Source organism: Nomascus leucogenys, chromosome 10 (genome assembly GCF_006542625.1).
Source record: "Nomascus leucogenys isolate Asia chromosome 10, Asia_NLE_v1, whole genome shotgun sequence".
NCBI classification, from domain to species: domain Eukaryota; kingdom Metazoa; phylum Chordata; class Mammalia; order Primates; family Hylobatidae; genus Nomascus; species Nomascus leucogenys.
The window spans coordinates 90,661,725-90,674,621 of record NC_044390.1 but is presented as its reverse complement, the minus strand read 5'-3'; the positions used below and the strand labels follow the sequence as shown (position 1 = coordinate 90,674,621).

At 48.2% G+C, this 12,897-nt stretch overlaps 1 protein-coding gene across 3 annotated transcripts; it reads right to left on the bottom strand.

The window, feature by feature from the left end:
- Positions 1-585: 585 nt before the first annotated feature.
- Positions 586-11,596, bottom strand: SNRNP35 (small nuclear ribonucleoprotein U11/U12 subunit 35). Of its 3 annotated transcripts, XR_004032085.1 has the most exons (3): positions 11,023-11,204; positions 2,308-3,122; positions 586-1,054 (listed from the first exon to the last, which is right to left on the bottom strand). XR_004032085.1 is itself a non-coding variant. In XM_030821614.1 (2 exons), the coding sequence occupies exon 2, from the start codon at positions 3,117-3,119 to the stop codon at positions 2,379-2,381; it is 741 nt and encodes a 246-aa protein (XP_030677474.1). In that variant the 5' UTR covers positions 3,120-3,122; positions 10,937-10,959; the 3' UTR covers positions 2,267-2,378. The 3 variants fall into 3 exon arrangements, 2 of the variants coding, with proteins under 2 accessions (XP_030677474.1, XP_003276277.2); XM_030821614.1 differs by lacking the exons at positions 586-1,054; positions 11,023-11,204 and adding an exon at positions 10,937-10,959 and having other exon boundaries at positions 2,267-3,122; XM_003276229.4 differs by lacking the exon at positions 586-1,054 and having other exon boundaries at positions 2,271-3,122; positions 11,023-11,596.
- Positions 11,597-12,897: the final 1,301 nt, after the last annotated feature.

Genomic DNA, 12,897 nt, shown 5'->3' with positions numbered 1-12,897 from the left:
TACCATGTTGGCCAGGATGGTCTCGAACTCCTGGCCTCAGGTGATCCGCCCACCTCGGCCTCCCAAACTGCTGGGATTACAGGCATAAGCCACCGCGCCCAGCCGAGTGTGCATGTTTTCAATCTCTCCCTGTTCTGATGCTCAGAGTTGATAACTACACAAACACTGCAACTGGCTTTGCTTTTTGTCCTGATGGTATCTCACAAGGCTTCCCTAATGCAGGCAGTCTTGTTCTCTAGACAATCTACCAACTCTAGCCCACAACACCCTTCTGGTGCCATAATAAGAGAACACTTTGTAAATTAAATGTGAGTGAAATCAAAAAGGTTTCCTGCAAGGTTATTTTCTGAGAGTTGGGAAATAATAAAATTCTGTACTGGAAATTCACAAAGGAAAGGGCCTATTTTTCTAAAACTGTTCTAACAGCTAACAGCAATTTTAAGCCACAGCAGGTTGGTCCAGTTCCCTGTGTAATATCATGAGAGATTCATACTCCTATGCGAAAACCTAGCAATGGTACTAAATCATTTATTTTGCATGAAACATCTTGAATTTTCAGAATATGAACTTTCAAAGACAGCCATATTTTATCAAAATGCTAAATGTCACTTTTTTGGAAATCATCCAAACAGTATGGTACTTGCTCAAGGTCCTTAGAAGTTAAGGTCAGCAGATCTATATCTCCAACACACCAGAGACTGGATATCAAAAGAGAAAGGAAAAATCAATCCATCAGAACTAGCTGTAATTCTTTCATAGATCCTGACCACTCCTTATTCTTCATTTTCATTTCACCACCACTTCTGTCGAACTTTATCTTTTCAAAGAGCTGGAAGGCTGCCATAGATCACAGCCCAGCAACTTTGGTTTTTAATTTTAAATGTCAGCCAGAAAAAGAAGAAAGACAGTCGGCATTTTGAGTGAGAGTGGAGGTGCATTTGTTCAAGAATGCTGACCTGGCTGTGCAGACTGCCTTCTGGTATTAGGGCTCTGGACATTCTCCTTGAATTCACTTTTCTATCCCATTTTTATTTCAATTCAGCAAACTCTTGGGCTATGGATATAAAGATAGAAAAGATACAATTTATTCTGACCAGATAAGTGTTCTTCCTCTAAGGACTCAGAGGAGTGTGATTAGGTCACAACCTCTTTTGCCATGCACTCAAGATGATCATTTAAAATAGATGGGAGAAAATCAAATTCCTACTGCCAAATTAAATTTGAATACTAGCTCCTTACAAATGCCCTTCTGGCTGGGCGCAGTGGCTCATGCCTGTAATCCTAGCACTTTGGGAGGCCAAGGCAGGTGGATCATCTGAGGTCAGGAGTTCGAGAACAGCCTGACCAACATGGTGAAACCCCATCTCTACTAAAAATACAAAAATTAGCTGGGCGTGGTAGCATGTGCCTGTAATTCCAGCTACTTCGGAGGCTGAGGCAGAAGAATCACTTGACCTGGGAGACGGAGGTTGCAGTGAGCCAGGATCACGCCACTGCACTCCAGCCTGGGGAACTAGAGTGTAACTCTGTCTCAAATTAAAAAAAAAAAAAAGAGTTGGAGATGAGCCTGACCAACATGGTGAAACCCTGTCTCTACTAAAAATACATAAATTAGTCGGGCATGGTGGCACATGCCTGTAATCCCAACTACTGGGGAGGCTGAGGCAGGAGAATCACTTGAACCCAGGAGGCAGAGGTTACAGTGAGCCAAGATTGCGCCACTGCACTCCAGCCCTGGCAACAGAGTGAGACTCTGTCTCAAAAAAAAAAAAAAAAAAAAAAGAAAGAAAGAAAAGAAAACGCCCTTCTGTACAGATGCCAGTGTAACTACAAAATTGCTTCTTGATCCTGTTAAATAACATGTCCTTAGAACTATGTGAGGAAGGCCAGGCACGGTGGCTCACGCCTGTAATCCCAGCACTTTGGGAGGCCGAGGCAGGCGGATCACTTGAGGTCAGGAGTTCGAAACCAGCCTGGCCAACAAAATGAAACCCAGTCTCTACTAAAAATACAAAAACTTAGCCGATTGTGGTGGCACGTACCTGTAGTCCCAGCTACTGGGGAGGCTGAGGCAGGAGAATCGCTTGAACCCGGGAGGTGAAGGTTGCAGTGAGCCAAGATCGTGCTACTGCATGCACTCCAGCCTGGGCAAGAGTGAGACTCTGTCACCAAAAAAAAAAAAAAAAAACCAACTATGTGAGGAAGATGATAAATTCGTTATCAGCTTGAACCGAAGTTCCAGATTGGAAAGAAAACTATTCCAAACCCCATGATCATCAGTAAGTTTTATTCAACCATTAGACTCACGCTGCGTTGAAAGACAATCTCCCTCCACTCATTTCCACTGTAACTTCACTTTGGGGTCTGCTGTTGGGCCTCTACTTGCCTCTTTCCTTCTTCTCCCTCCCCTTGATCCTGTCATCTCTGAAGTCCCTCTCTCTCTCCCAGTCATTGTCAGGCCACACCCTGGTCGGCTCTCTTTCTTGCCATCTCTTCTCCCGGCCCCTGTCATGGTCTCGATCCCTTGTCCTCGAGTCCCAGTGTCTTTCTCGGGATCGAGATCGCTCCCGCCTTTCCCGTTTTCCCTCTCTGTAGAGGTCGTTTTTAACGACTGGCAAGTTAATAGGTTTTCGAAAAGGCCGGTCCCGTCCCCCAAATCTCAGTTGCCCAGACTCCTTTTTTCCCCCAAGACCACCTCCAAGTCGCCGAGGGATCCACCCTTTGAGAGTCCTTTCCAGCTCATAGTCCACAAATATCTCATGCTGGTCAATAACCAGGCCATCAGCATCTCGGTAAGCTTTGATCACGGCACGCTCCTCCTTGTATTCGATGAAGGCGTAGCCCTTTGAAAAGCCTGTGACCAAGTCCCTGACCAGCCGAAGCCGCCGGATGTCACCATAGCGGGAAAAGACTTCCTTTAATTTGTCCTCCTTGGTCTGCAAGTTTAGTCTGGCCACAAACAGGGTGAGGAGGGGATCTCCTATGACACCTTTGTTGGGGACATATCGTGCCAGCATTGCCCTCCAGACCGCGCGGTCATGTGGGTCTTCATCGGTGCCATCAATGCTGCCCGCTTTGAGTGGATCATACTCCTTGGCGATGGGCATCCAATCGTTCATGTTCTAAGAATGATAAGAGCAAGGGTGGATGGAGCCTCTACGCTGAGCCACTCAGTCCACCCTTACAACAATCCCATGAAAAGGATACTATCATTCACCCCTTCTTAAAGACAGGAAAGGAAGGGAACACCCACAGAGGCTAAGTCCTCCCTGCTAGTAAGTGGGGGAGACAGCACCAAAGCCAGGCAGTTGTGCTCCAGAGACGCCCTTACCCACTCCTACAAATGCCCTCTCAGGAAGCAGAGGGCGGCGTGCTCGGGTTTCACCCATATATGCAGCATCTGACTCAGCCACGGAAGGGCACTTACCAACTATGAACACATTACAATGTGGCAACGTGGATCAAAACCAGACTTCCCTTTCAGAACCTTTAAAATGATCATAAGAAAACTAGCCCAGGAACTGCTGGTGGAAAATGGCAATTTAAAAACTCTACTACCAAGAATTTCAAATACCAACATAGAGAATCATATAATAACCCTCTACAAACTTCTCACCTGGCTCAACTAGAACCACCATGCACATGTGGCCAGAATAATCTGCCCCCAGATAATTCTGAAACAAATTCTAGATATCACATCATTCGTGTGGAAATCTTTTACTATGCATCATTAAAAGATACAGACTTTTTTAAAACTACAAGAGAAAATAGGGATTTGGATGCACCATTCTGCAGTAAACAGACAACAAAGCTAAGGCTACAGTGACCCAGCAGCGGGTTACTTGGCTCAAAAGGAACACGGGATTTCTTCTCAGATCCCTAGCTGATAATCCGTTTAGCCTGGGAGCATGAGAATTTACTGCAATGGTAATTTTTTGCCCAGCAAGCACACTGCAGTTGTCATGCCTTCTGATACATAGTTAATTCATGTGAATCTTTGCTGGAATAATAAAATGCTTACTAACATTTCAGACCCAGCTAATGCTTATGTGACCAACCTGCAAAGCTGTAGAGCCAATGCTGAAATATGTTACTTAAAAACCTTGGCTGAGGCCAGGCGCGGTGGCTCACGCCTGTAATCCCAGCACTTTGGGAGGCCGAGGCGGATGGATCATGAGGTCAGGAGATCGAGACCATCCTGGCTAACACGGTGAAACTCCGTCTCTACTAAAAAATACAAAAAAAATTAGCCAGGCGTGGTGGCACGCACCTGTAGTCCCAGCTACTCGGGAGGCTGAGGCAGGAGAATGGCGTGAACCCGGGAGGCGGAGCTTGCAGTGAGCAGAGTTCACACCACTGCACTCCAGCCTGGGCAACAGAGTGAGACTCCATCTCAAAAAAAAAAAAAAAACCTTGGCTGGCCGGGTGCAGTGGCTCACACTTATAATCCCAGCACTTTAGGAGGCTGAGGCAGGTGGATCAACTGAGGTCAGGAGTTCGAGACCACCCTGACCAACATAGAGAAACCCCATCTCAACTAAAAATACAAAATTATCCGGGCGTGGTTGTAGGCGCCTGTAATCCCAGGTACTCGAGAGGCTGAGGCAGGAGAATCGCTTGAGCCAGGCTGGTGGAGGTTGCGGTGAGCCGAGATCACACCATTGCACTCCAGCCTGAGCAACAAGAGCAAAATTCCGTCTCAAAAAAAAAAAAAAATTAGCCAGGCGAGGCAGGTGGGCGCCTGTAATCCCAGCTACTCAGGAGGCTGAGGCAGGAGAATGGCTTGAACCCAGGAGGCGGAGGTTGCAGTGAGCCGAGATTGTACCACTGCACTCCAACCTGGGCAGGAAAGTAAGGCTCTGTCTCAAAACAAAACAAAAAAAACAAAACAAAAAACAGGTCTTTCCTGGACGAAGTCCCAAAAGTTAAGAAAAAAAAAAAAAAAAAACTGGCGAGCGCGGTAGCTCACGCCTGTAACCCCAGCACTTTGGGAGGCCAAGGCGGGCAGATCATGAGGTCAGGAGTTCGAGACCAGTCTGGCCAACATGGTGAAACCCCGTCTCTACTACAAATACAAAAATTAGCTGGGCGCATTTGCACGCGCCTGTAGTCGCAGCTACTCGGGAGGTTAAGGCAGGAGAATCGCTTGAACCCAGGAGGCAAAGGTTGCAGTGAGCCAAGGTCGCATCACTGCACTCCAGCTTGGGTGACAGAGCGAGAGCCTGTCTCAAAAAAAAAAAAGAAGAAAGAAAAAAAAAAAAAACTTGGCCTGTTGCAGTGGCTCACACCTGTAATCCCAGTACTTTAGGTCACTTGAGCTCAGGAGTTGGAGACCAGCCTAGGCAACATATCAAGACCTCATCTCTACTAAAATTCAAAAATATTAGCCAGGCATGGTGGTGCACGCCTGTAGTCACAGCTACTGGGGGGCTGAGACAGGAGGATGGCTTGAGCCTTGGAACTTGAGACTGCAGTGAGCCTTGATCATGCTACTGTACTCCAGTGTGGGTAACAGAGTGAGACCCTGTCTCAAAACAAAAACAAAAACAAGGCCGGGCACGGTGGCTCACGCCTGTAATCCTAGCACTTTGGGAGGCCGAGGCAGGCGGATCACGAGGTCAGGAGATCGAGACCATCCTGGCTAACACGGTGAAACCCCGTCTCTACTAAAAATACAAAAAATTAGCCAGGTGCGGTGGCGGGCACCTGTAGTCCCAGCTACTCAGGAGGCTGAGGCAGGAGAATGGTGTGAACCCGGGAGGCGGAGCCTGAAGTGAGCCGAGATTGCGCCACTGCACTCCAGCCTGGGCAACAGCGAGACTCTGTCTCAAAAAAAAAAAAAAAAAAAGCCAGGTTTCTGTGAAATATGTACAGTAGTTCTCATTCCTAACAGCATTTTTCCATAATATTTATTAAAATTTCTATAACTTTTTTCCTCTTACTCAAATTTTCCTCAAGGATCTTTCTGCTTTATTTCTCCCTCAGCTGATGGGTTATATCGGGGGAGTGATTACTTAAGAGATGCACTGTGAATTTTTCTTTCCTCAGTAAAAAAGCCAAACACCTACAGAATAAAAGCCATAATCAATGACACTGCACTCAAGACCTCTGACACTAGGCCGGGCACGATGGCTCACGCCTGTAATCCCAGCACTTTAGGAGGCCAAGACGGGAGGATCACTTGAGGTCAGGAGTTCAAGACCAGCCTGGCCAACATGGTGAAACCCCGTATCTACTAAAAATACAAAAAAATTAGCTGGGCAAGGTGGTGCACACCCTGTAGTCCCAGCTACTCGGGAGGCTGAACCCAGGAGGCAAAGGTTGCAGTGAGCTGAGATCATGCCATTGCCCTCCAGCCTGGGCAACAGAGCGAGACTCCATCTCAGAAGAAAAAAAAAAACAAAACTCTGACCCTCACTTAGCCTCTCACCATGTCCCATCATAAAACCTATTCTATTTTTTTCCTGATCCTTTCAACAGGAACAAAGCCTGTTTGTAAACTACCCAGGCTTGCTCCTCCTTCCTTGAATGTGCCAATTCCCCAGCCCCATGTCTTTCCCAGCACAATTTTTCTTTCTTTTTGGCCTAAACCGTTTGTGCAAACATCTCAGGATGATTTCTTCTCCTGGGAATATCCTCTCCCTGCCTATCTCCCTCATATCCACTTGCGGAAATTCTACTGGGCCTGTCAAGTCCAGCTTTAGCTCCCTCCACCATGAAGCAACTGTGTCTTTCTCACAGCTCATAGAAACTTCTGAAGTCCTGATCATGTTTTGCCCAACACACAGTAAACACTCTTCAGTCTGGTGGCTCCAGGTCCTAGGACGCTTTCTGATAAATGATGAGGAACTGAACCAACTACGAATAAAAATCACAGAACTGGCATGGCGCAGTGGCTCACGCCTGTAATCCCAGCACCTTGGGAGGCCGAAGAGGGCGGATCACGAGGTCAGGAGCTCAAGATCAGCCTCGGCAACATAGTGAAACCCCATCTCTACTAAACATACAAAAATTAGCTGGGCGTGGTGGCGGGCGCCTGTAATCCCAGCTACTTGGGAGGCTGCAGCAGGAGAATCGCTTGAAACCAGGAGTCGGAGGTTGCAGTGAGCTGAAATTGTGCCACTGCACTCCAGCCTCATCAACACAGCAATACTCTGTCTCAAAAAAAAAAAAAAAAAATCAGAGAACTCTTTTTATTCCAAATCAGGCAAACCTGATCACTGAGAAACAAGCAGGACATGACGCTGCTTACCACCACATGGTAAAAGGAGGGCAATATGTCTGTCATCATCAACAAGCAACTTTGCAGAGACTGCCTCTCTGCTGTCAGTAAAAGAATGAAAAACAGATGGAGTGACAGAAGGAGCACAGGATGAGAGGGAGACAATTTCAGTCCTGGTCTGGGCTCTGGCTCTAACTCAATTTGTGTCTTCTCTCATGGCTGGAATTTCTCCACGTGAAAAAAAGAAGAGGCAGCCGGGCGCGGTGGCTCATGCCTGTAATCCCAGCACTCTGGGAGGCGGAGGCGAGCAGATCGCGAGGTCAGGAGATTGAGACCATCCTGGCTAACACAGTGAAACCCCGTCTCTACTAAAAATACAAAAAAAAAAAAAATTAGCCAGGCGTAGTGGTGGGCGGTTGTAGTCCCAGCTACTTGGGAGGCTGAGGCAGGAGAATGGCGTGAACCCGGGAGGCAGATCTTGCAGTGAGCCGAGATCGCACCATTGCACTCCAGCCTGGGCGACAGAGCGAGACTCCATCTCAAAAAAAAAAGAAAGAAGGAAAGAGGCCGGGCGTGGTGGCTCATGCCTGTAATCCCAGCACTTTGGGAAGCCAAAATGGGAGGATCCCTTGAGCCCAGGAGTTCGAGACCAGCCTGGGCAACATGGGAAACATGGTGAGACCCTGTCTCTACTAAAAAAAAAAAAAAAAAAAAAAAAAAGGCCAGGCGCAGTGGCTCACGCCTGTAATCCCAGCACTTTGGGAGGCAGAGGTGGGCAGATTGTCTGAGGTCGGGAGTTCAAGACTAGCCTGACCAACATGGAGTAATCCCGTCTCTATTAAAAATACAAAATTAGCCAGGCATGGTGGTGCATGCCTGTAATCCCAGCTACTCGGAAGGCTGAGGCAGGAGAATCGCTTGAATTTTTTTTGAGACAGGGTCTTGCTCTGTTGCCCAGACTGGAGTACAGTGGCACAGTCATGGCTCACTGCAGCCTCAACCTCCTGGGCTCAGGCAATCTTCCCTTGCTAGCCTCGTGAGTACCTGGAATTACTCACTATGCGCCACCATACCCAGCATTTTTTTTTTTTTTTTGTAGAGATGGGGTCTCACTATATTGCATAGGCTGGTCTTGAACTCCTGGGCATAAGCTATCCTTCTGCCTCAGCCTCCCAAAGTGCTGGGATTACAGGTGTGAGCCACCGAACCCAGCCTTTACTAGCCTCTTAACTCCTCTCACTTCTCAACAATACCAGGACTTAGGTACTATATTATTATTGCCTTTTCAGACGCAAAAGGTCAGACACAAAAAGGCAGCCTTTGCCCCAAATCCTAAAGCTAAGAAGTAACCCAGTGGAGGAGTTAGAACCAGGGGCAGTGTGGACTCCAGAGCTAAAGCTCTTAATCGTTTCCTCTGATGCTTTTCATAGAATATAAGGTTTTGGAGATAAAGATAGGAAAAAGAAAACACACAAACCAGTATTCTGGGTGTCTGAGGCTGAGACCCACCCCTCTTCTCCTAAAGGAAAAGAACCCCTCCCGTTCAACATTAAAAAGTCACAAGGGGCCGGGCGCAGTGGCTCACACTTGAAATCCCAGCACTTTGGGAGGCCAAGGCGGGCGGATCACGAGGTCAGGAGATCGAGACCACGGTGAAACCCCGTCTCTACTAAAAATACAAAAAATTAGCCGGGCTTGGTGGCGGGCGCCTGTAGTCCCAGCTACTCGGAGAGGCTGAGGCAGGAGAATGGCGTGAACCCGGGAGGCGGAGCTTGCAATGAGCCGAGATCGCACCACTGCACTCCAGCCTGAGTGACAGACCGAGACTCCTTCTCAAAAAAAAAAAAAAAAAAAAAAAAAAAAAAAAGTCAAAAGGGGCCGGGCGCAGTGGCTCACACCAGCAATCCTAGCACTTGAGGAGGCCAAGACGAGCGGATCATTTGAAGTCAGGAGTCACAAGGATCTACCAAATAAAACTGATATTATTGTACACAGAGCTCCTGTTCAAAACTTTAAGACTTCTTCAAATTAAAACGGAAGAGAATTACAAACGGATAAGCATGGATTTTGTTCTCTCTCTTATCTGCATGCTTCTATAAATACTAACGGCTGGTTTCATTGTTTCTCATTAATCTTTCTAGGTGCACTTCCTCCCCGGCAGCATTAGGTTGAGATTTCCTACAACAATCTCTTTCGATTTTTACATTCTCTTTATTTATTTATTTATTTATTTTTGAGACAGTCTCGCTGTGTCACCCAGGCTGGAGTGCAATGGCCAATCTCGGCTCATTGCAACCTCTGCCTCCCAGGTTCAAGTGATTCTCCTGCCTCAGCCTCTCGAGTAGCTGGGATTACAGGCACACACCACCACGCCCGGCTAATTTTTGCATTTTTAGTAGAGACAGGATTTCACCATGTTGGCCAAGCTGGTCTCAAACTCCTGATGTCAGATGACCCGCCTGCCTCAGCCTCCCAAAGTGCTGGGATTACAGGCGTGAACCACCGCGCCCGGCCTCATTCTCATTTTATTCATCAACAGGGGATGAGATCCGAAATGAATGGTGGGGGCCAGGCGTGGTGGCTCACGCCTGTAATCCCAGCACTTTGGGAGGCCAAGGCGGGTGGATCATTTGAGGTCAGTAAATTTTGAGCTTCAGGATTCTTACTGTGAAATGTAGCTAAATGTCACTTCACTAGGTTTTTGTGAAGATTAGATCATATGGTGTCTACAAAAATGCATTACAATTATAAATTATTATACAAATTTAGAAAAATTTTGGCCAGGCACGAGGTGGTTCACGCCTGTAATACCAGCACTTTGAGAGGCCAAGGCTGGAGGATGGCTTGAGCCCATAAATTCCAGACCAGCCTGGGCAACAAAGTGAGACCCCGTTTCAATCAATCAATCAATCAATCAATCAATTATCCGGGCGTGGGGTCGCGCCTGTGGTCCCAGATACTTGAGAGGCTGAGGCGGGAGGACCGCTTGACCTGAGATGTCGACGCTGCAGTGAGCCGAGATCGCGCCACCGCTCTCCAGCCTGGGCGACTCCCTGTCTCTGGGGAAAAACAAAAAAATAAATGAAGCCTCTCCTTCCTGGGTCTTCGGGGTAAGACTCTGCCCCTCCTGGCCGGGCGCGGTGGCTGACGCCTGTAATCCCAGCACTTTGGGAGGCCGAGGCGGGTGGATCACGAGGTCAGGAGATCGAGACCATCCTGGCTAACATGGTGAAGCCCTGTCTCTACTAAAATACAAAAAATGAGCAGGGCGTGGTGGCGGGCGCCTGTAGTCTCCGCTACTCGGGAAGCTGAGGCAGTGGAATCGCTTGAACCCAGGAGGCGGAGGTTGCAGTGGGCCGAGATCGCACCACTGCACTCCAGCCTGGGCGACAGAGCAAGACTGTCTCAAAAAGAAAAAAAAAAAAAGACTGCCCCTCCTGTGAAAAGCAAAACTGAAGGCGGGACCCACAGAGCCCTCCAGGGCATGCGCAGTGGGCCTGGGAAGCAAACACGTAAGTTTCTGTGGAAAAGCCTATCCTTCCCATCCAGCCTGCAACTTGGCCGCCGGCCCTCGAGGCCGCTCCCCCGCCCCTCTCCTTCTCTGGGGGCCGCAGGGAGTAACGGGCCATCCTTCCAACCCAGCTCTCGTCCCTACTCCCCGCAACGCAACCCAGAATGTCGTCCCCTTTGCCAGGCTTCAACATGGCGCCTCACACAAGCGCGAGCACAGCGTCTGGGCCGCACTCCTTCTTCCTTCTCTCCGGCGTGGGGCCCGCTCCCTCCGAACCGCTTCCACTCACCTCAGCAAAGCTTGGGCTCCCTTCCGACTGAGACAGGCGAGCAGCTGCAGGCGACAGCAGATTCTCCGCGCCGGCCTCGGCCTGACCTTTACATTGGTAGCAGCAGATTCGCCGCCAACGCTCGTTTCCTGTTTGTTTTACCTTTAAAACTTTACTCCCGCGCAACGAGGGTGTTATCATCTCCGAAGACAATAAACTAAAAAAAAAAAAAAAAGTTTTAAGAGAAAAATTGCTAATTCAATAACTAAGTTGAAAGAAAGACTATCGAATATGCAGTTACCTGGGGCATTTTCCTTTATTATTTATTTATTCTCATTTATTATTTTTTCTTGAGACGCTCCCTCTGTCGCCCAGGCTGGAGTGCAGTGGTGCGAACTCGGCTCACTGCAACCTCCGCCTCCCGGGTTCAAGCGATTCTCCTGCCTCAGCCTCCCGAGTAGCTGGGATTACTGGCGCCCGCCACCACGCCCGGCTATTTTTTGTATTTTTAGTAGAGACGGGGTTTCGCCATATTGACCAGGCTGGTCTCGAACTTCTGATCTCAAGTGATCCTCCCGCCTCGGCCTCCCAAAGTGCTGGGATTACAGGCGTGAGCCATCGCGCCCGGCCCCAATTTATTAAAAAAAAAAAAAAAAAAAAAAAAAAAGGCCAGGTGCCATGGCTCACGCCTGTAATCCCAGCACTTTGGGAGGCCGAGGCAGGCGGATCACCTGAGGTCCGGAGTTCGAGACCAGCCTGACCAACATGGAGAAACCCCTTCTCTACTAAAAATACAAAATTAGCTGGACATGGTGTCATGTGCTTGTAATCCCAGCCACTCAGGAGGCTGAGGCAGGAGAATCACTTGAACCCGGGAGGCAGAGGTTTCGATTAACTGAGATGGTGCCATTGCGCTCCAGCCTGGACAACAAGAGCGAAAGTCCATCTAAAAAAAAAAAATCTGTAGATTAAAATTTTATGTTTGAAAATACATGCTAGCCACTGTCAGTGGAGGCCACCTGCAGTTTCAGCTACTAGGGAGGCTGAGTCGTGAGACTTGAGGCCAGGAGTTCAAGTTTAGCCTGTCAGCCTGGGCAACAGAGCAAGACCCCTATGTTGTTGTTGTTGTTTGGTTGTTTTTTTTTGAGACAGAGTTTCACTCTTGTTGCCCAAACTGGAGTGCAATGGTGCGATTTCTGCTCACCGCAACTTCTGCCACCCGGGTTCAAGTGATTCTCCTGCCTTAGCCTCCCGAGTAGCTGGGATTACAGGCATGTGCCACCACGCCCGGCTAATTTTGTATTTTTAGTAGAGATGGGTTTTCTCCATGTTGGTCAGGCTGGTCTTGAACTCCCGACCTCAAGTGATCTGCCCGCTTTGGCCTCCCAAAGTGCTGGGATTACAGGCATGAGCCACCACGCCTGGCTGACCCCTATGCTTTTACACACACACACACGAGTGGTATGTACAGTACATGCAATGGAATACTCTTTCTCCTTAAAAAGAAATGAAATTCTAATTGCTACAACATCATGAATAAACCTAGTTCATGGATGAACCATGCTAAGTGAAAGAAGCATAAGGACAAATACTGTATGGTTCCACTTATATGAGGGACCTAGGATAGTCAAATTCATGGTTGGAAAGTACAGTAGTGGTTATCAGGGGCTGCCGTGGGTGTTAGGAGGATGGCGAGGTATTGTTTAACAGATACAGAGGTTCAATTTGAGATGATGAAGAAGTTCTGGAAATAGATAGTACAGATGGTTTCACAACAATGTGAATCTACCTAATGTTATTTAGTAGTTAAAACAGACCGGCCGGGCAAGGCGGCTAAGGCCTGTAATCCCAGCACACTGGGAGGCCAAGTTGGGAGGATCACGAGGTCAGGAGATC